Source organism: Trematomus bernacchii, unplaced genomic scaffold (assembly GCF_902827165.1).
Source record: "Trematomus bernacchii unplaced genomic scaffold, fTreBer1.1, whole genome shotgun sequence".
NCBI classification, from domain to species: Eukaryota; Metazoa; Chordata; class Actinopteri; order Perciformes; family Nototheniidae; genus Trematomus; species Trematomus bernacchii.
In genome coordinates, this window is record NW_022987941.1 from 130,001 (window position 1) to 155,000 (window position 25,000).

General features: G+C 42.3%; 1 protein-coding gene across 2 annotated transcripts in view; it reads left to right on the forward strand.

Annotated features, from left to right (window-relative positions):
* The window catches only part of prex2 (phosphatidylinositol-3,4,5-trisphosphate-dependent Rac exchange factor 2), a 114,549-nt gene that overhangs the window by 22,759 nt on the left and 66,790 nt on the right, over positions 1-25,000 (forward strand). The window contains exons 2-10 of one of the 2 annotated variants that reach the window (XM_034115537.1): positions 1,900-1,971; positions 6,214-6,336; positions 9,767-9,864; positions 11,127-11,235; positions 12,758-12,919; positions 17,392-17,525; positions 19,250-19,353; positions 20,900-21,049; positions 21,979-22,120. In XM_034115537.1, coding sequence (XP_033971428.1) covers positions 1,900-1,971; positions 6,214-6,336; positions 9,767-9,864; positions 11,127-11,235; positions 12,758-12,919; positions 17,392-17,525; positions 19,250-19,353; positions 20,900-21,049; positions 21,979-22,120 — 1,094 coding nt within the window. Of the gene's footprint in view, positions 1-1,899; positions 1,972-6,213; positions 6,337-9,766; positions 9,871-11,126; positions 11,236-12,757; positions 12,920-17,391; positions 17,526-19,249; positions 19,354-20,899; positions 21,050-21,978; positions 22,121-25,000 lie in introns of those variants that run through there. The other variant, XM_034115536.1, reaches the window with a different exon arrangement.

Sequence of the window (25,000 nt, forward strand, 5' to 3'; positions counted from 1 at the left end):
GAGTCGTTATCTCCAGAGTGATAATTCTAATCTCCATCCAATCAGAGTGAGAGTTCTCCTCTGATATCCTCTGTAATGATCAGGGTGCAGATGCAGTGATTATGAGCTGTTGAACACTCTGAGGGTTATTACATCTGGAGTGATGAACACCATGCAGATCAGAAGTTTAACCCCGTCATGCCTGTCCTGTTTGTTAGCATTAGACTTGCTAATCAGATGCTAATGTTGGTGGGCATTGAAGCGCAGAAAACAGACTGGTAATGAGCGAAAAGGATCATTAAAGACCCCGGATATAGAAATCAATTAGTGTGATTTAAGAGGATTTTGAGACATTTCTTCAGGTCAATTTGTCATATTTTATATTAAAGTGAATATCCTCGTGTTTTGGACTGACGCTTCATCTTGACTTTATAACGCTAAATACCGGCATTTTCTGTGACTAATCTGCAGATGTATTGATAATAGCTCTGTCCCTGTGTCAGTGTGACGTCTGCCGTGTTGAAATGGTTGTGTGTTTGGATACGGATCATTAATACAGTCAGAGTTTTGACCGCCTTGTGAGTCTTTCAGAGAGCCTTCTGCTTATCCACGTTCACACACTTTAAAGTCACAGATCTCATGCCTGCTCTCATCGTGCTTCAGTGGCTGCCGTTAGGCCGTTTGCAGGACAAATAGAACAAATCAGTGTGTGTGTGTGTGACGTGTGACGTGGGAAATGAAAACAAATGAAGAACATGACGGCTGTACGAACATCAGTGACATTGTTTTTGTTGGAAGAGAACGAAAAGAAAGGACGAATATTTCTCCTGTGTTTTTAAATATTTCACGAAAAGTTTTAGATGTGTACTCCTTGCTTTGGATTTCATCATGGCCTCCTGTCACACACACACACACACACACACACACACACACACGCATACACACACACACACACACACACACACACACACACACACACACACACACACACACACACCTAAGGGTATTACCTAAATAGAATGAATTATTACCTGCTTTAACTCCCTTAATTGTTTTAGCTGGGCTTTTTATTCTGCCATCCATAGGCACAGATGAATGAGCGGGAAACACACACACACACACACACACACTCATGTTGATGGATGTCTCTTGTTTCCAGCTCTCTCTCCCCGAGGCTCGCAGAATAACGTCTCCCTCTTCAGTCTCACTCTAAGACTCTCAGACCTTCTTTATTTTCTAAAACAGCCTGGGAACCTTCGTCCTCAGGGAGCGCAGGAAGTCAGAAAGAAAGTAAAAGCACTTCCCCTCCGTCTTGATTCACACACTTAACATGCCGCCTTCTCTCCACCCAGCGATGGAGATCAGGTGTCCATTGTGACGGCTGCAGAGAGTTGAAGCTGCACACACACACACCTCCTGTCTTCGTGTTAAAGGCGTTCGTGTATTGGGGTTAGAGTAGAAATACTGAAAGGACCCTAAGTGGTGACTTTGTGACTGCACATGGGGTCCAACACTAGCAAGCCACATGAACGCCTGGGAGCAAAGTACATGCTACACAGATATGGCCAGGATCCGCTGAATACTCTGAATATTTGGTTACAGATTAGAATCTTCCAAAGGGTTCGTTTAGTTTGAAACACTTGAAATAACTAACGGACAAGTTAAACAAGAAAGTAGAAAGACTAGAAAGTGAGCAATGATTGAGAGTCAGAGCTAAACATTTCAGACGTGTGCTCTGTCACTTTAATGCATGTTCCTTTGTTGTTCATGTTTCATTATCTTTCACTCATATGTTTCTTCATTGTTGTAAAGCACTTGGAATTGCCTTGTGTTGAAAGGTGCTGTATAAATAAATGTGCCTCGCCTCCGACACCCAGATGTAATGTGTGTTCTGAGTGTTAACTGTTTATCTCTCTGCAGGTTTTTCTGCATCGTCTGGAGCTATACGCCGCCACCAGAATCGACAAGAACATCACGGAGGAGACGGTGAAGGTGAGGTCAGAGTGAGCGGCTAGTTTGGTGTTTGAGTCCAAGTTTCAAACTACTAGTCAATGACTAGTAGTGTTGAAGGCTGGATATGTGTTCTCTAGGTTCTGGCCTACAAAGCAACCTTGTTTCTTTAATCCCCACTAATATCAGTCTGGTACGTTTTCTCTCGTCTTCTAGTCCTTTTTTCCACTTAATTTGAAGTCATTTCTGAGCACGTCTAAGCTAAACACACGGTGACAAGTGGAGCTTCTGCAGGATTCTTCATTTTACAGATGCATTTCTTCCATGACCTAATGCACGAGTCGACGGCTGTGGTGGCGAAGTCGATAGGGACTTGGCTTGGCAACTGGAAGGTCACCGGTTTGAGTCCCGGCAAGACCAAGTGCTACCGAGGTGTCCCTGAGCAAGGCACCGTTCCCTACACTGCTCCCCGGGCGCCGGACATGATGGCAGCACACTACTCCTAACACTACGATGGGTCACATGCAGAGGAACCATTTCGTTGCCTAGTACCTGTACTGTGAAATGAGAAAAAGAGCAATTTATTTATTTATTATTTATTATACTTTAACTAGCTCTGATATTAGAGGCTTTTGACTCTTACTAAACACACTTAGTCTGGTGTTTAAGTCCAAGTTTCCTTTAGTCAATGACTAGTAGTGTTGAAGGCTGGATATGTGTTATCTAGGTTCTGGCCTACAAAGCAACTTGTTTCTTTAATCCCCTCTAATATTAGGAAACAAATCAAATTGCAATATCAGTCTTTTCTCTCGTCTTCCAGACCTTTTTTCCACTTCATTTGGAGACATTTCTTGAGAGCACATCTACAGTACACACACGGTTACAAGTGGAGCTTCTGCAGGATTCTTCATGTTACAGATCAATGACTTAACTAGCCCTGATATCAGATGCATTTGACTCTTACTCTGCTCACAGACCTTATCTTTGCAGTAATTTGATCCATAAAAGGTCCATAAGTGACCCTGTCTGTTGTTCTGGAGCTCTTCACCCTGAAACAGGGAAGTATTTCTGGATGCAGCGCAGCAGGAAGCAGCTGTGAATATAATCTATTTAAAGTGCTGCAGGATAATAAAGGAGGTAAATACTCATTCAGAAGGAGTTTAGTGACGTCCGTGTTTAGAGATACTTCAGAGTGTTTGGGAACACGCTGTTCACTGAGTTTAGAGAAAGAGGAGGGTCAGCATCGAGCAGCTGAAGGACATCCAGAGGAGGTTCTGCACGATACCAGGAACATTGAATGAGGATGTTGAATATTAGGATGATTTACGATAGATAAACACGCACAGAAAGTTAGTCCTGTCTTTCTTCTGCTTCACTACGGGGAAACTAACAACACTTTTCTTGTTGAATTTGAAGAAAGTGAAAGGATAAATGTCGTAAAGTGCAAAAAAACTCCACATTTCTTTATCATTTTAAAGGTTTTATTTTATTTGTTAGTGCAGTTTTCTACAGAGACTCTCTTCAAACTAACTCAAACACTGCAGTCCTACACAATGTGCTTATTGTGCAAGTTCACATTTAAAAATCTATATAATGCAGTCTTCCTGAAAAGCTTTGATGAAATTTCACCTGAGGCTGGATATCGTGCCTCTACTTGTTCTGCTACGCACACAATTCTTTATTATTATTCCGCCGGGTTATTTTGCACCTCTTCTTCTCCCACATTCCACATCGCAGAAACTCTGTTCAAACATCAAAACGTTCAGCTCGGTCGGGAATCGATGGCTATTACTTTTCTCATTCATAACTTTCATAATTCCAGAGATACATCCCATTTTTAATATGGAAGTCAATGGAGACATTCTTCAGACTTCAACAATCTTCATGCGACTTCAACTGCTAACTGTTCATTCATACTTTCACTCAGAAACCTCATTCCAACTTTAAAATGTTACACATCACATTATTCGTGTAACACAACTTTTAAATCTGTACTTTTAGAGATATTAAACATTGTTCAGAGCTTGGTAAAGAGGCCTTCTTCAGATTTTAGAGTGTCACAGAGTGGAGGACAGATTTTATTTTTTAAACCTGCCATAATTGTACTTTCTTTTCTTCTCTCATCACACATTCAAGCCCCCAGTGTTCATGTATCATTTCAATCTAAATTCTTCACTTTCTTCTTACACATTACATTTCAGCTTTTCAGCATAAAGCATTCCCACTAGCAATTTCTTCAGGAATTGCATTCTCTAGTTTCACATGTTTTACCACAAAAACAATCAGGTCTGCAGGTCTCCCTTGATCTCAATGGGACCATCTGGTTAAATAAAGGTTTGAAATGAAATGAAATGAATCAAATCGGGAGTAAAAAAGGCAGAGAATGCAACGCCATGCTGCGCCATGCAACGCCATGCTGCGCCATGCAACGCCATGCTGCGCCATGCAACGCCATGCTGCGCCATGCAACGACATGCTGCGCCATGCAGCGCCATGCTGCGCCATGCAACGCCATGCTGCGCCATGCAACGCCATGCTGCGCCATGCAGCGCCATGCTGCGCCATGCTGCACCATGCAACACAATGCTGCGCCATGCTGAGCCATGCTGCGCCATGCAGCGCCATGCAGCGCCATGCAACGCCATGCAGCGCCATGCTGCGCCATGCAACGCCATGCTGCGCCATGCAACGCCATGCAGCGCCATGCTGCGCCATGCAACACAATGCTGCGCCATGCTGCGCTATTGCAACGCCATGCTGCGCCATGCAACGCCATGCAACGCCATGCTGCGCCATGCAGCGCCATGCTGCGCCATGCAACGCCATGCTGCGCCATGCAACACCATGCTGCGCCATGCAACGCCATGCAGTGCCATGCTGCGCCATGCAACGCCATGCTGCTCCATGCAACTTCATGCTGCTCCATGCAACTTCATGCTGCGCCATGCAACGCCATGCTGCTCCATGCAACTTCATGCTGCGCCATGCTGCGCCATGCAACGCCATGCAGCGCCATGCTGCGCCATGCAACACCATGCTGCGCCATGCAATGCCATGCTGCGCCATGCAACACCATGCTGCACCATGCAACGCCCTGCTGCGCCATGCAACGCCCTGCTGCGCCATGCAGCGCCATGCTGCGCCATGCAGCGCCATGCAAACCATGCTGCGCCATGCAGCGCCATGCAACGCCATGCAACGCCATGCTGCACCATGCAGCGCCATGCTGCGCCATGCAGCGCCATGCTGCGCCATGCTGCGCCATGCTGCGCCATGCAACGCCATGCAGCGCCATGCTGCGCCATGCAGCGCCATGCAACGCCATGCTGCACCATGCAGCGCCATGCTGCGCCATGCAACGCCATGCTGCGCCATGCTGCGCCATGCAACGCCATGCAGCGCCCTGCTGCGCCATGCAGCGCCCTGCTGCGCCATGCAGCGCCATGCAGCGCCATGCTGCGCCATGCAGCGCCATGCTGCGCCATGCAGCGCCATGCAACGCCATGCAGCGCCATGCTGCGCCATGCAGCGCCATGCTGCGCCATGCAGCGCCATGCTGCGCCATGCAACACCATGCTGCGCCATGCAGCGCCATGCAACACCATGCAGCGCCCTGCTGCGCCATGCCAAGCCATGCTGCGCCATGCAACACAATGCTGCGCCATGCAACACCATGCAGCGCCCTGCTGCGCCATGCTGCGCCATGCTGCGCCATGCAACGCCATGCAGCGCCCTGCTGCGCCATGCAGCGCCCTGCTGCGCCATGCAGCGCCATGCTGCGCCATGCAACGCCATGCTGCGCCATGCAACACCATGCTGCGCCATGCAAACCATGCAACGCCATGCTGCGCCATGCAACGCCATGCTGCGCCATGCAACGCCATGCAACGCCATGCAGCGCCATGCTGCGCCATGCAACACCATGCTGCGCCATGCTGCGCCATGCAACGCCATGCTGCGCCATGCAGCGCCATGCAGCGCCATGCAACGTCATGCAGCGCCATGCAGCGCCATGTTGCACCAGATGCAACTCAATAATACTCTTTAATTAAAGCCTTCTCTGTTCTGATTGTGTTTCACCTTTAATATCTGACATAAAGTTCCTTTTTCCCATTAAAATATCTCTATTAATGTTTGAGAAAAGACCTCTTAAGCCCAGATGCCCGTCACAAAGGAGCCCCATCCCTCAGGGTTGATCTCTGGTGCAAGAGAACAGCTGGTGAATATTAAAAACACCCTTTATTTTGTATTAAAATCCAGTTTCGGTGTGTTTTCCTCCCCCAGGTGTTGTTCTGTAACATCGAGGAGATCCTGGCGCTGCACAGAGACTTCCTGTCCATGGTGGAGGGTTTGATGCTGCCCGAACCCAACGCCATGCACGAGGTCGGACGCTGCTTCCTGCACTTTGTGAGTTACAATACAAGATATTACAATATATTATAACGCATTACAATGATCTGATTTATCCAAAGAGACGGCACAACCGTCACTGAATGCTTCATGCGAGTTGAATGCTTTTGTGGGTCACATTTGAGAGGACACCTTGATAGATTTAATACAATATATATTAAGATGATTCACAAATATTAAGCAGAGGTAGGGAGGCGATTGTTTGGGAGCTCTTGGGACCTCTTGGGAGCTTTTGGGAGCTTTTGGGAGTGTTAAATCATCAGAATACTGTTTTAAATCTGTTTTGTGCTCCATTTAGAATAAAAGAGGAATAAAAAAACGAAAATATTTGTATTTATTGAGATGTGAAATAAAAGTAAACATTTACAATATACTTAAAGTAAAGAAGTTCAAGTAAAAAATTGAATTAAAAAGAACACAAATACATATATGGACATAAGAAGTAAAATGTCTAATAAAAAATACTTTAAAAATATAATTAAATATTCATATAAAGTCAGATTTAGCAGAAAAAGCATTACATTTTTTTACATAAACATCAGAAGTTATACATCAAATAAGACTTGCATAACAATAACAGATATAAAAAGCCTATTAACTTGAGCTTTTTAAGTTAAAAACTAACTAAATATCCGACTACCTTTTTGATTATCATGTTTAAACTCAGTCTCATTGATGCGTGCTCTGTCTTTGACTTATTTCAAGAGTTTTATTTCACTTATTTGCTGTCAGAGCTCAGATGCAGACATGATGGTAACTGCACATGTTATCAATGCATCTCTCCAATGATGAAGTGCACATGTGAGGTTAGCTTCATACCTGATGTTCGGGCGGCTGTGGCTCAGTGGATAGTGTGCTGGACTTCGAATCAGGGGGTAGCAAGTTCAAACCCCACTGCAGTCAGCATGTCGTTGTGTCCCTGAGACACTTCACCCCAAATTGCTCCTGTGGGGATTGTCCACAGTACTGAATGTATGTAAGTCGCTTTGGATAAAAGCGTCTAACAAATGACAAATGACATGTAACGTTCACCTCACTTCTCCTGAAGCACGCTGACATAAAACAGGTTTAGAAGTGGAATAAATCACATTAACTCTTTACAAGAGGAGTAAATCTAAACGTCATGAAGGCACTGATGTGTCCTCCTGCTGCTGATTCAGGTGGAAATAAAGGAGAGGGATATCAATCACATCCTAACTGACCATAAATCAGTCGTGAGGGACCGTGTGAGTCCCTGGAGATAAGACGTGTTTTATTCCCCTTATTCTGCAGATACTTCAAAATGTCCTTTCTTTAAGTGCCGTGTTGAAACTCCTCGTACCGAGTTACACCATGCAGGAACACAGAGGGGTTATGTAACGCTGGGTGAAAACTGAATCCTCCCTTTGGACCCAATCGGTTCCCAGGACTAAAAAATAACTCCTTTTTAGAGATTCATAACTGCATTTAGAAACAGGATTTAAAACCAGAGCTGTGCAGCTGGAGCTGGTCTAATGGATAGTGAGGTGGGCTGAAGATTGGAAGGTTGTGAGTTCAAATCCCGCCTGGAACACCACCACTAGTAAGGCACTTAGCCCTCAGTTACTCCAGGGAGAATGTCCCTGTAATTGGTCATTGTAAGTCGCTTTGGATAAAGGCGTCAGCTAAATGTAATGTAATGTACTAACAGAAGAAGAACTGAGTTTCCCCTCAGGTTTAAGTACTTCTTTCTGTCTTCATTAGCCGCTTTCACACCAAGTACTTTGCCGTACTTAGTTCCCAGCACTTAGTTCCTAGCACTTAGTTCCCAGCACTTAGTTCCCAGCACTTAGTACCCAGCACTTAGTTCCCAGCACTTAGTTCCCAGCACTTAATTCCCAGCACTTAGTACCCAGCACTTAGTTCCCAGCACTTAGTTCCCAGCACTTAGTACCCAGCACTTAGTTCCCAGCACTTAGTTCCCAGCACTTAGTACCCAGCACTTAGTTCCCAGCACTTAGTACCCAGCACTTAGTTCCCAGCACTTAGTTCCCAGCACTTAGTTCCCAGCACTTAGTACCCAGCACTTAGTTCCCAGCACTTAGTACCCAGCACTTAGTACCCAGCACTTAGTTCCCAGCACTTAGTACCCCACCTCCTCATCTCCACCGCTCCCATGTTTTCTTTTGTGTTGCCACAAGTTATTCTCTCTCCGTTGGTGCGCGGGGCTAATGCTAATGCTAATAATGCTAATGCCAGCTAATACAATGGCGGCTTCACAAAACCTTTCAGAGTTTTTCGGGGTGTGGTTTGCAATTCGCCCAGCCAATCAGAAATTGGTACTTGTTCCTCCCCAGGAAAGTACCACCTCTCAGCAGGGACTGAAATGGAGGTAAAAGTTCTCTGAACTAATATAAGTTCTCTTTTTGGTGTGAACGCAAAATTCCAGGCACTAACGGAACTAAACGGGAAAGGTACGGGTAAAAGTTCTCCGGTGTGAACGCGCCTATTTCTTTAAATAATGGGCTTTATTAGCAGGATTACATGTTACAATACATTTGAATATAAAGTATGATATATCACGAAGCACATGCACAAATTAAAACACACATCTGCAGAAAGGTGATTACGTGTATCAGCATAACGTGTAGAAATTATATCATGTAATTTACAGGAGTATTTACAGATGAATGTTTGTCAATGGCACTGTTTTGTAGTCCATGACTTAATATGGATAACCTCTGAATTAGCTTTTTGGTTTTCATTTAGGCAGATTTAACTTTCTAAACATCTTCCTTTTTGCATGCAGAAGGTGGATTAGTAAAAAACCCAGTGCACGCTTGATATGCATCAATATATCAATATCAATATACTTGTCCTTATTTGTAGATTTGATGTTGAGGTAAATCCAAAAGTAACGGAAAGTAATCAAGATCGAAATGTATTGTTGTTATAAATACATTTTTAGAGTTATCCTCCTGACTCTGTCAGAAAGAGAGCTGCAGGAGAGAGGGCACTATTTTCTCTGTGGTGACGGCGTAGTGATTTAAAGGCTGTGAAAAACACGATGCAGGATGCATTTGGCTGCAGAGTAGATCTGATGTGAGGTCTGTGTACATTATTATTATCTCACGATGAAGAGGAGAGAGTGGGGAGGAATAATATGAATCCTTAGAAATACACTATTTATATAGTTTGTACATTTCAAGTTTTCAGACTGTAGTGTAAATATGCACATTGTCATCGCTACGACCTCTGCTTTTACCACTCTTATTTGTGTCTATTTCTTACTGCAGTGAGAGTTGCCAAAGACATGTCGTTGTACTTTGTATGATGACAATACAAATATATTCTATTCTATAACTTCTGCTGATAAGTCATGGTGTCTTCCCGTCTTTTCCTCTTATGAATCCTATAACTTCTGCTCAGAACTCATATGTTTCTCCTCATGTTTCTCCCTCTCTCGCAGAGGAGTGTTTTCCAGATCTACGATGAGTACTGTGGGAACCATGAAAAGGCCCAGAGGCTTCTGCTGGAACTCAATAAGATCCGGAGCGTCCGCACATGTTACTGGTGAGACGCTTGGCTGTAAACACACACACATGATGTCTGAAATTAAACACACACACACATGATGTCTCAAATGAAACACAGACACACATGATGTCTCAAATGAAACACACACACATGATGTCTCAAATGAAACACACACACACATGATGTCTCACATGAAACACACACACACATGATGTCTCAAATGAAACACAGACACACATGAATCTCAATTAAACACACACACAGATTCATGAAACACACACACACATGATGTCTCACATGAACACACACACACACATGATGTCTCACATGAAACACACACACACATGATGTCTCAAATGAAACACACACACACATGATGTCTCACATGAAACACACACACACATGATGTCTCAAATGAAACACAGACACACATGATGTCTCAAATGAAACACACACACACATGATGTCTCACATGAAACACAGACACCACATGATGTCTCAAATGAAACACACACACACATGAATGTCTACAACACACACACATGATGTCTCAAATGAAACACACACACACATGATGTCTCACATGAAACACACACACACATGATGTCTCACATGAAACACACACACACATGATGTCTCAAATGAAACACACACACACATGATGTCTCAAATGAAACACAGACACACATGATGTCTCAAATGAAACACACAGTCTTTAAGTAGCAGGAGTCTGTACCGGATTGAATCCAGACTCCACGATTCATTTTCTGCGTAGACTCTGATGTATTGATTGGTCGCTCCTTTGACCGATCACTTTGTATTCTTGAAGAAAACCGGTTGTGTTTCTTGCATGCTTCCACATGGACGGTTGCATTTTAAAAACAGCAAAATATATCTAAGATAATCTACATTTTGGACTCATCTGGACATTTAGGATGCACAAGGACGAGGCCCTGGTTTCCTTAAATTCCTTATGATATTTTTCTATTTTTTAACCATGCAAAAGTTATCTACAAGATTTCAAAGTATATGAGTCATTGATATATAAGTAATTATTTGATGGGTGAAAGTATTCCTTTAAGTCCAGTTCCTGCAGTCATTAAGGCTAAAGAAGTGGTGTAATGTCAGTTCCTCGTACGTGTCGACCTGCCTGGTAATAAACCTGATTCTGATTCTTACAGCATGCATGTTATCCGTTAATAAACACTGCAGCAGCACAACACGTCCATTTCTTTAGTCCATCAGTAATGAAGGCATTTTTGAATCTGATCACTTCTTAAAGCCCTCTCCTTCCTGCAGAACTGCATGCTGCTGGGGGGCAGGAAGAACACGGAGGTTCCTCTGGAGGGTTACCTGGTGGCGCCCATCCAGAGGATCTGCAAATACCCCCTGCTGCTCAGAGTGAGGATACGCACACACACACACACACACACACACAGACAGACAGACAGACAGACAGACAGACAGACAGACAGACAGACAGACAGACAGACAGACAGACAGACAGACAGACAGACAGACAGACAGACAGACAGACAGACAGACAGACCCACACACACACACACACACACAGACACAGACACAGACAGAGTAACACACTCACACACACACACACACACAGACAGACAGACAGACAGACAGACAGACAGACAGACACACACACAGACCCACACACACAGACCCACACACACAGACACACACACACACAGACACAGACACAGACAGAGTAACACACTCACACACTCACACACTCACACACTCACACACACACACACACACACACACACACACACACAGACAGAGTAACACCAGCCTCCCCGCTGTGTTTTTAAACGTTGTGATGTGAAATGAAATCCTCTTTCAAAGCCGTGAGAGTGATCTGATCCTCTCTCCGGTCCCGTTAGGATCTATTAATTCACCCAGCAGCCTCAGAGATGTAGTAATATCAATGGGAGGGGGTAATCATCTGAGACTCGAACCATTTGAAGTCCTCCAGCTGCTGGGCGTCCTTCTTTAACCTGACACAGAAAGCATCAGGGAGATCTCAGTAAATCACCGTGAGGTGTTCAGATGTTCAAACTGAAGCAGTACGTTTAAAACCACTGACTGAAGAACCTCAGGAAGGTAAGCACGTGTGCAGAGGATAAGAATGACTTTTCATGTCTTGTGATCAGAAGACACACGTGCGTTAATGGGAATGCTAAATCTCAGGAATGCTTGGAGATGAATTCTCCAACTCAAATCTCCGGTTACTATCTGTTGCATTGATGCGAGAGCCTGAACCTGAAGATGCTGATTGCCAAATCCACGCTGTAGCTTTTATGCATAAGACAATAAAGCCTTTGCATTTATTGAATCTTGAACTAGAGCATGATTTTAGTTTAGTTTTCGGCAGTCAGTTTGGTTTAGGTGAGTTTCCGTCCACCAGTTCATGCACATTTTCATTTTTGTGCCTAAAAAAAGAGCAGAAAATCCCCAAATGTGCAAATAATAAATAAACCAAAGTTCAAATATATGCTTGGCTGAGGTTTATAGATACATAAATATAAATGATGACGTTCACGAAGCATTCAAAGTCTGTTTTGTTGCTGCACACAGATCTAGTATTACCTTTGTCACATTCATTTATGAAATGAACACTAATGTCATATTTCCATCCAGCTTTCTACATTTTCTTTTAACCGTATAAGTTCTGCTTTTTAAATAACATCATCCTCTCATCTGGCCATAACTCAATATTTACTGCTCCTATTATGTCCACTCCAAACGATAAAGGGATGATGTTTCTGGCAGACATGGTGCAGAGGCTGTGACTTTCTGTGAGCCACTAAATGAGTACTCACTAGTGTGGCTTGAAACACGTGATTATATAAAACAGATTCTACATTCATATGAAAGTTTGACATGACATTTGAACGTGCAGGAGCTTCTGAAACGGACCCCGAAGAAGCACAGCGACTTCCCTCAGGTGCAGGAGTCTCTGCAGGTGATGAAGGCCGTGTGCTCCAACATCAACGAGGCCAAGAGGCAGATGGAGAAGATGGAGATCCTGGAGGAGTGGCAGTCGCACATCGAGGGCTGGGAGGTGAGAGTGGACGAACATTGATTCATGAAATGAACACAAATGTCATATTTTCATGCAGTTTTCTACAAGGTCTGCTTCTTAAATAACATCATCCTTTTTTCAATATTTAAGACTTAACAATAACTCTGGCTATAAATCAAGATGTACTGCTCCTATTATGTCCACTCCAAATGATAAAGAGATGATATTTTGGACAGACATGGTTTAGCAGAGGCTGTAATTGTTGTGTTTGTGTGTTTGCATGTGTTTGCTGTGGAGGAACTTCTTAAGAGAAACTGATAAATGATTCATGGACAAAGTTTAACAAAGAAAGTCAATATACAAATGAAATCGATCTCAAATGCAGGAACAGAGAAACTTCATCCTCAGGGTTAGGGGTGGCTGAATACACTCTGTGTTCACGTTGGTTTTGAGGACACATAAGATACAATGATCAGTACAATACAGTATTACATTCAAAATGACCCAACAGCCCTATCATGGTGTTACTGCACCGATTAGTAATGACATCAGGATGTATTCCATTAAAGGGGACCTATCATGCAAAATGCACTTTGTGATGTCTTTTATACATAAAGATGTGTCCCCGGTGTGTCCCCCCGGTGTGTCCCCGGTGTGTCCCCGGTGTGTCCCCGGTGTGTCGGGGAACTCACGCAACATCAGAAAATAAAACCCTCTCTCTTTTCCTCCGTACCCAAATCTCTAAAAACGGGGGAACAACGGAGCTGATCCAGATTTGCGTCCGATATGACGTAATATCTGAAATGTGGACCCACGGCCCTATCAGAAACGTTGCTATCAGAAACAATGCCCGACTGTTTTGGACGTAATATGGTCTGTGTTTACATTAGCATCGCTAACACTCAGAGCTAACCTGTACTGGAGAGCATGTGTGTGAAGAAGCAGGAAATAAAAAGGAACTCACCTTGTGGTATAACCGGCAAGAGAGAAAGCCTTTGAGCTCCATACTGTTTCAGAAACAATCCTTGATAATCCATGATATGGAGTTTCATCACGGCAGTATTTAGTTTAGACAGTAGCTGCTGGGTCCCACATGAGCTCAGACCCCTCCTCTTTAAAGCTTTATACCCAAATCAGCACTTTAGAAACAGGAAGTGAAATAGAGGGATATGAGGCATGGCTAGAATGATCTGTTTGGTGTTTGGAGCAAAACACTTCAGACATGTTTTTATATATTCTTATATATCTGAGACCTATGCTATTGCCTAAAAATAGCATGATAGGTGACCTTTAACACTTACATGTTTAAATACATTAAACGTGAAAAAAATGGTAATAATAACAAAAAACAATAAATAAACAATAATTGGTAAAACAGGCACAGAATAAGAAATGCATTAAAGTAATATAAAAATATAAAAATAAATAAATAAAACATGTGGTCGGGGGTCCGGGGTCTGGGTCCAAACTACTCTGTGTTTAAATTAAATCTCACACAGGACGTTACATGTCTGAGCAACTTTGAAAAAGCTCAAAGTCATGACGCATTAAAGCCACTTATCCTCCTGCGTGACTGCTGTCTAAAGCTTCTGGTTCTCTGGGAACAATGACCTGTATTCACTTCAGTGTTCTCTGCATGGATGAGCCTGGAGTGAAAGCTTCAGGGTGGGGGGTCTTTAGATTAAATAACTGATGATAATAAAGCCTTAATAAGTAGACCTGGTGGGGGATGGAAGAGAAATAGTAATTAGAATGGATGAGTATTGACCTCTGAAAACTTCATGCATCTTGTCTTTAAGTGTCCAAGAAGTCCATAATATATATATATATATATATTAATATGAAATGAAACAGAGAAACGCAGCAAATCTGACATTTGAGAGCATGTGTTTGTGACCTTTCTGTAAATAATGTTTAAGTTCAAGTCAATGTTTTGCCAGAAAAGACTGAAAATGTCCATTCCAGTTTCTCAAAATCCAAGGTGATGGTTTTAAACGTCTTGCTCTGCCAGAACTCAGATATCAACTTAAATATGATATGAAACTGAGAAAAGCCTTAACTCCATTCATTTGTGCATGAATTTCTCACTAAGATGATGAATCAATCATTAGAAAAGTTGGCGATTAGATTTCTGTGGATTGCCTAAGTGTTGCAGGGCATTAAGAAATACTTTCCAATTACATTTCCTTAACTTAATAGAAGGAGAAAGTGCAGAAACATATTGTTATCTTCACACAAACACAGTTTAAAGTGTGTGTGTGTGTGTGTGTGTGTGTGTGTGTGTGTGTGTGTGTGTGTGTGTGTGTGTGTGTGTGTGTGTGTGTGTGTGTGTGTGTGTGTGTGTGTGTGTGTGTGTGTGTGTGTGTGTGTGTGTGTGTGTGTGTGTGTGTGTGTGTGTGTGTGTCATTCCTCTCGTCTCTCAGCCACTTCAAGAACTTTCTCTCTCACATTCCCCTTTAATTAATGGCTGCTTTACCCTCGCCTAATTTCTTATTCATTTCTGCCGTTGTTATGTCTGGCTGCTGTCTGGATGTAAAAATAGAGGATTGAGATGAAACAGATTAGGGTTTAAAACTCTCTGTGAGGATCAGGATTAAAGTTTGGAGTGATGGATATATATATATATATATCATAAATAGAATATAGGATGAAAAAAGGGAGAAAAGGTGCAGTTTTTTGGGGTTTTTTGAAAGCTCGTTAAACACAGAGAGGAAGTGTCATTAGAGAGGTCTGGACTTTAAAGTGACCAGGACAAGTTTCCACATCTGTTCTACACGCACGCACGCACGCACACACACACATACACACACACACACACACACACACACACACACACACACACACACACACACACACACACACACACACACACACACACACACACACACACACACACACACACACACACATACACACACACACACACACACACACACACACACACACACACACACACACACACACACACACTGTCCAGCTGGAACCAGTTTAACATCTGGGGAGTCAAGAGGGAAGAAAGTGTGCACTGTGAGAGATAAAGGGAGGATGAAGAGGGGGAGGATGAGGAGGAAGAGAGGAGAAAGAGGAAATACGAACCACATTTTCGGAGTTATTTTTAGCCGTGATCAAACGTTGGACATAAATCCCGGAGCAGGCGAGGTGAGGCCGGAGGACACTGGGTGTAAGAGAAGAACAAATATACAAGTTTAAAGCAAAGTTCTGTTTAATAACAGAATCAAAGACAATAGAGCCTTTAAATCGATTGAATCTTCAACTCAAGCAGGATTTGTTTTGTGCAGTCAGTTTAGTTGAGTTGAGTTTCCATCAGTTAATGCACATTTTCAATTTCGTGCATTAAAAATGAGCAGAAATAAATAAACCAAAGTACAGTTATATGCTTGGCTGAGGTTTCCTACCTATGTCCATTAAGCTTCTTAACATTCACATGAAATGAAATGTAGTCAAATGACATTTTTAAATGTTGGCCATGAGGGTTGTGCAATAGGTCTCCATTGTCAGTATGTGCGTCTGTGTATTGTGTTTGTTGAAACGGTGTATGACTGATGATATGTGTATGTCTCTTAATGTCTACTATGCTTGTATATGTACATGTATGCGGAACTGCAGGACGGAGTCCAGAACAAATTTCCTTACGGAGACAATAAAGTATATCGTATCGTATCGTAACATCCATATGATAATGGCCAGACAATGGTCAAGGCGACACTCTTCTGTCTGAGAACATTTTGTAGTCAGGAAACCTATATATATATTGAATTATTATAAATTCCCATCATAGAGACATGGCTCCCACAATGCAACAGTGACTGCACGGGATGTTCTATGGACGCTAGTAACCGGAGTGCATTTAACGCAGTGAGGTGTTTCCACAGAGTCCTGAGAGGAAGGGAAGGACTATTCAAACACAATCTGTAAACTGGACTTTGGCATTTCAGAGCAGATTTGTCACATGGGGCGCAACCCACATACTCAGCTCAAAAGACATACAAACGTGCATTTTGCATGATAGGAGACCTTTAACTCAATAAGTAAGGACATGTGTGTTTGGTAAGTATTTCTTTGCTTCTTGGCGATACATGTCACACTGTTGGAAAGCCTGCTTCTCACCTTCAGAGCAGGAGATTTGTCACATTTTTCATGGGCGCAACCCAAATACTCAGCTCTGCTGCTTATCCCACAAATAAATGTTCCTCACAAAAGTGGCACCATTTGAAAGGTAAGAAAACAGGCTTTCCAACAGTATAAGATTTATTACCAAGAAGCATTGTTGCAACAAAGAAATCATCTGCCAAACACATTTCCTTACTTTTTGAGTTTAGTTCATAATGAAAACATTACATAGATAATAAATAAGATTTGGGGTTATTTATTGTGTCTTTTGGTCGTTGCGCATCTCTTTGGTTGTTTTCTTGTCTTGGTAATTATCGGTGTGTTTTTGGTCTTTCTGGTTATCTTGTGCCTGACATTAACCCCCTCCTGTTCATCTGCAGGGCTCCAACATCACAGACACGTGCACGGAGATGCTCATGCACGGCGTCCTGCTGAAGATCTCTGCAGGAAACATCCAGGAGAGAATCTTCTTCCTGTTCGACAAGCTGCTCGTCTACTGCAAGAAGAAGAACAGGTGATTCTGATATCCATGCGTTAACAGTGTGTGTCCCTCTTGCTCTGGACTCCTCTTGCAGAACATTCATCGCTTGCACTTATAAATAAACTTGTGCACTTAATATATAATTTACTGCAAGTATAAGAAAAGAGAGAACTGTGGGAAGGTTTTTATTTAGACCCATGGGAGGGATTGTTTCACTTGGGGACATTTGATCAGTCATGGGTATTGATCACAGTTTCTGGACATGTTGGTAGGTTTATCTTTCAGGTGATTAACTAAACTCAACGAGGACATAACTCTTTGAAATCTTAGCCATCCAAACGTGCTTTTCCTCCACACGTCACACGTGTGCTGATATTTGGTTTGAAATGGTTAATCACTAGCATATATAACTCCTAGTGAACACTGTATAAGGGTTAGGGTTTTTATATTGTTCTGGACTCCTCTTACACAACATTCATCGCTTGCACTTATAAATAAACTTGTGCACTTAATTCATTATTTACTGCAAGCATAAGAAAAGAGAGAACTGTGGGAAGCTTTTTAGTCTTTCCTGCAGAAGAGGAGACGAATGGGAGGGGGTTATTAACTTTGGGAAACAATGACATTTGATCAGTCTAAGTGGGATATTAATCACCTTTTCTGGATAAGTTAGTAGCTTTCAGGAGATTAACTAAACTCAACGAGGACTCGGAGACATTTTCTTACATCTCAATAACTTCTGTTTAAAGAATAAATACGTGAAGTCAACTCCAGATGCACTAAATGTTCGTAACCCTCAAAATGTGCTTTTTATCCGCATGTTTGCTGATATTTGGTTTTAAATAGTTCATCACTAGCATCGATAACTCCTAGTTAACACAGTATGAGGACAGCTGTGAGCAAATAGTCAAGATTTTGAGAGAAAGGGTCGACTCCAGCTGCACCAAAGCTTCTTTACCATCAAGTGTGCTTTTGATTGATCCACATGATTACAAAGTGTATTATTATTGCAGGTAACAACTCTTAAACACTATTTAAAGTCGGCTGTCATGCTGTGTGAAAATACTGTGGCACATGCACAAAAGTTGGAGAGACACCACCAAAGTAAAGTCTGTAAGTTCAGCAGGAGTGAATCCCAGAAATCAATGGGAACAAATCAAGGATGCAAACCAAACTAATATGCAATTTGTTTGTACATTGATCCCTGCAGGCATCCACCCTGCTCCTAAATTCAATGAGTTCTTCTTTGGCCATTTCTACTCACTTCCACCAAGTTTCAGGAAAATCTGGCTTGAGAGAGAACATAACCTATGTGACGGCAATAATAATCAAATGATATTGAATATGATCATGTGATCAGGAAACTCTTGCTGATGCAGAGCGTTGTCGTGCTGCTGTGCAGAAAACACCACATGAATCCCTCTTTGTTTCCCCCTATTACAATATCTCTTTTCCTCACAAAGAACAGTGCTCATCTCTGAGTTAACAACTATTATTTCTTTGAATTTCTCCTCATGAGCTGGTGCAAAAATTGCCGGACATGTAACAGGTTTTTATTTAGAAAAATCAGCTTTCTGTCTGCAGGTAGCACCGAAAGCCGATCACACAATGTTCTCTGTAATAACTGGAGCCTCTGTCCTCCCTTAACGCGGTACCAAACATCAGATGATCGTAGTTAGTCTCTTCACCCTACATGAGCTGCGACTGATACTGATTACACGCTGCGTTATAACATGCATGTCTTCTCTCTTTTAAAGACGTTTAAAAAACAGCAAGACGGCGTTGGAGGCTCCTCGCTTCCTGTTCAGAGGGAGGATCAACACCGAGGTGATGGAGGTGGAGAACGTGGACGACGGCACGGGTGAGGAATCCAGAAAAATGCATTTATTTCTGGACGCAGTTACACAGATATGATACTTTTGAATAGTGAATTTAAGATACTATACGACACAATTCGATATGTTACGATACGATACGATAGGATACAATTCGCTACAGTATGATACGATTTGATACTTCACGATACAATAGATATGTTACGTTCGATTCGATAAGATATATTTGCTACTTTACGATACATTAAGATTTGATAGGATACGGTTTGATTTGATACGATTTGTTACTTCATGTTACGAATAGTGAATTTAAGATACTACACGATACAATTCGATATGTTACGATACGATACAATAGGACACAATTCGATATGTTACGATACGATACTATACGATACAATTCGATATGTTATGATACGATACGATAGGATACAATTCGCTACGGTATGATACGATTTGATACTTCACGATACAATAGAATGTTACGTTGCATTCGATTCGATAAGATATGATTTGCTACTTTAAGATACATTAAGATTTGATAGGATACAGTTTGATTTGTTACTTCATGTTACGAATAGTAAATTTAAGATACTACACGATACAATTCCATATGATCCGATACAATATAATACGATACAAAATTACTCTAAATGATTTGATTTGATACTTCACAATACTATACTATTCCATATGTTACGATACGATTTGATAGTTTTTGCTACTTTAAGATATGATTTGTTAATTATTTGATTAAAATCTAAAACATACACGGAGCTAATGCAGTGTGGCTAAAACAGAAGTGGCCTTTTTAGGTATTCTTTAAACATTGATAGAAGAACAGGTGGAAGAGTAGAAGCCACTTCCTAAAGTGAAGCCTCTAACTCTGACCTCCTTAAGTGATGCATTTAGGGGATGAAGATGAAGATTGACATAAGAATGGCCCTTTGAGTTATTCCCATTATTTCTGTCCGTCTTCACACACACTCTTTATCTCGGTCTCTGTGGAACCTTTCTGAACACTTGGTGGTTCAGACCGCTGATGGATGGTTCCTCCTCTTCCTCGTTCAGCCTCAAGATGGATGCTGTTTGGGGGAACTGGAAAACACGCTCCTGTGTATAATTCATCCGACACTGGGCTCTCTGCTCTGCTTCCTGTGTGAGAGCCAATCACACTATATGATGAGACTTTATCTTTGAAGTCTGAAGTGTTTGTGCATCTCAGCGGCTCCTTTTGCAACATCAATATTAAGATAAGAAATAAGAAGACAAACATTTAAGCTCACATTACAATCACTAGAGACACGTCTTTATGACCCTTAAACGTAGATTTGATCTGGGACTAAACACGTTTTAGGCAAAATAAGGATTTCTTTTGAAGTGACTCGTTGTTGTCAATACATCCTTTATACATTGTGTGTGTGTGTGTGTGTGTGTGTGTGTGTGTGTGTGTGTGTGTGTGTGTGTGTGTGTGTGTGTGTGTGTGTGTGTGTGTGTGTGTGTGTGTGTGTGTGTGTGTGTGTGTGTGTGTGTGTGTGTGTGTGTGTGTGTGTGTGTGTGTGTGTGTTTCAGCGGATTACCACAGCAGCGGGAACATCGTGAACAACGGCTGGAAGATCCACAACACGGCGAAGAACAAATGGTTCGTGTGTATGGCCAAGAGTCCGGAGGAGAAGCAGGAGTGGCTGGAGGCCGTCATGAAGGAGAGGGAGCGCCGCAAGAGTAAGAGATCAATATATCTGTAGATCAAACAGCTCAGGCAAGAGTAAGACTCAGAGTTATCAATATCTGTAGATCAAACAGCTCAGGCAAGAGTAAGAATCAGTTTTATCAATATCTGTAGATCAAACAGCTGGTTGGTTGGCTGATTGGTTGATTGGTTGGTTAGTTAGTTTGTTGATTAATTGGTTGATTGGATGATTGATGGATGGATTGGTTGGTTGGTTGGTTAGTTGATTGATTGATTGATTGATGGGTTGGTTGGTTGGTTAGTTCATGGGTTAGTTCATGGGTTGGTTGGTTGGTTGGTTGGTTGGTTGGTTGGTTGGTTGGTTGGTTGGTTGGTTGGTTGACGAATTGGTTGGTTGGTTTGTTGATTGATTGTTGGGTTGGTTGGTTTGTTGGTTGATCGATTGATTGGTTTATGAATTGGTTGGTTGGTTTGTTGATTGATTGATTGATTGTTGGGTTGGTTGGTTTGTTGGTTGATTGATTGATTGTTGGGTTGGTTGGTTTGTTGGTTGATCGATTGATTGGTTTATGAATTGGTTGGTTGGTTTGTTGATTGATTGATTGATTGTTGGGTTGGTTGGTTTTGTTGGTTGATTGATTGATTGTTGGGTTGGTTGGTTTGTTGATTGATTGTTGGGTTGGTTGGTTTGTTCGTTGATTGATTGATTGTTGGGTTGGTTGATTGATTGATTGATTGTTGGGTTGGTTGGTTGATTGATTGATTGTTGGGTTGGTTGGTTTGTTGGTTGATTGATTGTTGGGTTGGTTGATTGGTTTATGGGTTGGTTGGTTGGTTGGTGATTGATTGGTTGGTTGATTGGTTGAACGATTGATGGATTGCTTGAATGATGAATTGGTTGGTTGGTTGGTAGGTTGTTTAATTGATAAGTTAATTGATTGATTGATAATCTCCCCCTCAGGTCTTCGGCTGGGCATGGAGCAGGACACCTGGGTGATGGTGTCAGAGAAAGGAGAGAAGCTCTACCAGCTGATGAGCAGAGGAAACCTCATCAAGGACCGCAAGCGCAAACTCACCACCTTCCCCAAGTGCTTCCTGGGAAGGTAAGACCCTCTCTTCCCCAAAACACTGAGTGTAGTATCATAGTGAGAAACACAGTCATTTGTTTATAAGCAGCGGGAATGAATATGTCTTTATATTTGATGGAAAGTACGCAGAGTTTTGAGTCCTGCAGAACATGCTGATACCTTCAGAACAGATTACACATTGTTTTAAGTTGGCAAGACTTTCTAAATACGGCAGCTGAAGAAGAAAGAAGCGTCGGCTCTTTTTGTGTGTGATGTCAGCTCATGAATCTGATTTAGGGATTATTGGTGTGGCATCTGGGGTTTAAATACCAGCCGTAAATCAGAGCAGAGATTCCTGCACGCTCTCCTCCTGTCTCAGTTACATCACAATACGTTTCTGCTAGAGTATCTGCAACATGTTCACAGACACATGAGTGCATTTGCTGCTAGGTGAGAATATTTACTGTAAATCCTGTCCTTAAGCTGTTTTTAAACATCCCTCCTCCCAGCTTTCATCAGATATCTCGCTGTCAGATCGCTTTTCATGCAAAGTATAAAGTTAGTTTGAGTTGAGAGCTTCCAGAGTTTAATCCTGCCCCGAAACACTCTTTGCATTTACAATATAAATACTTCAAAAGTCAATATTAACCCTGCATGGATTTGAAATCAGTGCTGATAGGATCCAAAACTGGAACAGCAACAATGAGTCATTATAGTTATTTATTCATGAAGAAATGTCATAAATGGAGATCTGCTGCCTTTCTCTGCTTTTTATGATGATAACGTGACATTTAAGGACCTTTTATTGGACTTTGAGAAACTGAGATGGACATTTTTGTCTATTTTCTAATAATAATATATTATATACTATTTTATTAATAGAGTGCTTTAAAAAGGTACTCAAACACACTCTAAATGTGCAGTTTAAATACATAGAAAAGCCGTTCTGAAAAGGTGAGTTCACACATGATATATTTGAACATGAGAGACGTTTTATTGATCATTTCCCAGTGTTTTTTTACCCGAAATCGACGCCTTTTCACACCTTTTTCTGGATAATAAAAGCCACAAACATCTGGCTGCAGCTGGACAAAATGATATGCATGCCCTACATTCAATACTTCAACAGATAAATAATAACTAAAGAACAAACCACACACAGTCGTCATCACAGATATATATAACATGTACCCCATACCCTTATAAAATGTCTATTACAGACTTTTTATACGCTGTGCAATTAAATAATAAAGTTTAACAAGACCTCTTCCTGTGTTCAAACCCCTCCCAACGCCCTGCAAACTCCTCTGTTTCCATTGGTTTGAATCTTTTTGCAGATGTATGTGTCGTCTGGTAATAATCACACGAGCTAAAACACAATCCCAGTTATTTTTAGGAGAGGAGGGGGATATGAAACCATCATGAAGCCATAGCTGTGGTCATGTTTGATGGAGAGGAGGACATGTCTCTGCAGGGCGAAGTAATCGATCACCTGAGAGAGATGATGTGTTTCTGATGAAAGCCACATCTCCACTCCCTCCATTGTGAAGCTTTGATTCCCAACGCCTCCTCTTTCTCCGTTTGATTGTTTGAACGCTGAGGGCTATTTCTGGATCTCCTCCTCTCCCTCCTCCTCTTCCAATCTGTGGTTTGGTCGCAGTGACAGTTTTAATTCATCAAAGGAAATGTGTGTGGCAGCCTCAGCTTTAACATCCAGTTTCAAATATAAAACAAAGGAGAGATTTGGAGAGTCGGCTCTCTGTGGGAAATGATGATGAAAAGGTTCTGATGCTCTTTGTCTCCGAGCAGAAACACCTTTTAGTCTGTCAGCAAACTGAAATGTTAAAGCATGTGGAGGGAGAAGTACGTCTTACTAAGAGAAAGGATATATGTTGTTCTTCTCACAAACCATTAAGATAAGACTTTGTTTATCCTGAAGGAAATTAGAGTTACAAAAATACAATAAACACAGCAGCATGATAATAAAACTGTCCACTAACAGTTCAGTAAAAGGAGCACTTCAATAACTACAGGTCACATCATTCATGTATATATTAACACAAGTTCCTCGTCCCCTCGCTCCATGTGCAGATCTAAACTCCTCAAAGTGTTTACAGCGTCTGTGACCCTGATCCTCTGCAGGCCATGAGAACCTCACCTCACAGACGCTGGGTGTTTTTCCTCCAGAGGTTGACGGATGGTTTCAGGCGTGTATTTTCAGAGTGACGGAGGAAGCTGTTTCTCTGAACACCATCAGACCCGTCTGCTGTGGTGCTGCGGCCATGTTTGTTTGTGTTTTTATAATAAGACATCAGGAAGTACTCTGTGGGTGTTTCTCAATGTGGAGTACGCTTGCTTGGTAGCACATGTCTTCTGAGCGTCTTGTTTCAGAAGCGAGTCAAGAATACTTCCTGCCATTTGGAAAACAAAGAGAGGAACAGGCTAGCAAGTGTGCATGTGTGCGTCATATGAGAGGCCCCGCCTCTTACATCTTCCGCCACAGATTTGGGGAAATTGGTCCGTGTGCAAAGCATTGTGGGGATTTTAAGACCGCGGAGTCTACTCATGTGCAGCCTCGATATTTCTCCAAACGGAGTACGCCGGGCTCGGTAGATTTCCAAGTATGCTGGAGATTGGAACAGTACTTCGGCGGCACTCGATGACGTAGCATGCTTGAAATAGTGGCTCTGAAGCAGCTTTACTCGCGATTGAGAAACACCCTCTGTCTCTGTGGAGTCTCTGAATGATGGAGAAGTATCCTCTTTATCTCATCCTGTCTGAGGATCCGATGCTGTTTGTTTCCTCTTGTCGTTGTAAAAGCTGCAGGGCTTCATCTTCCATCATCCCCAAATCCTGCTGAATCCATCGTACGTCTTAAATCCATGAAGTCAAACTCAGTCAAACTGAAGCCACAGT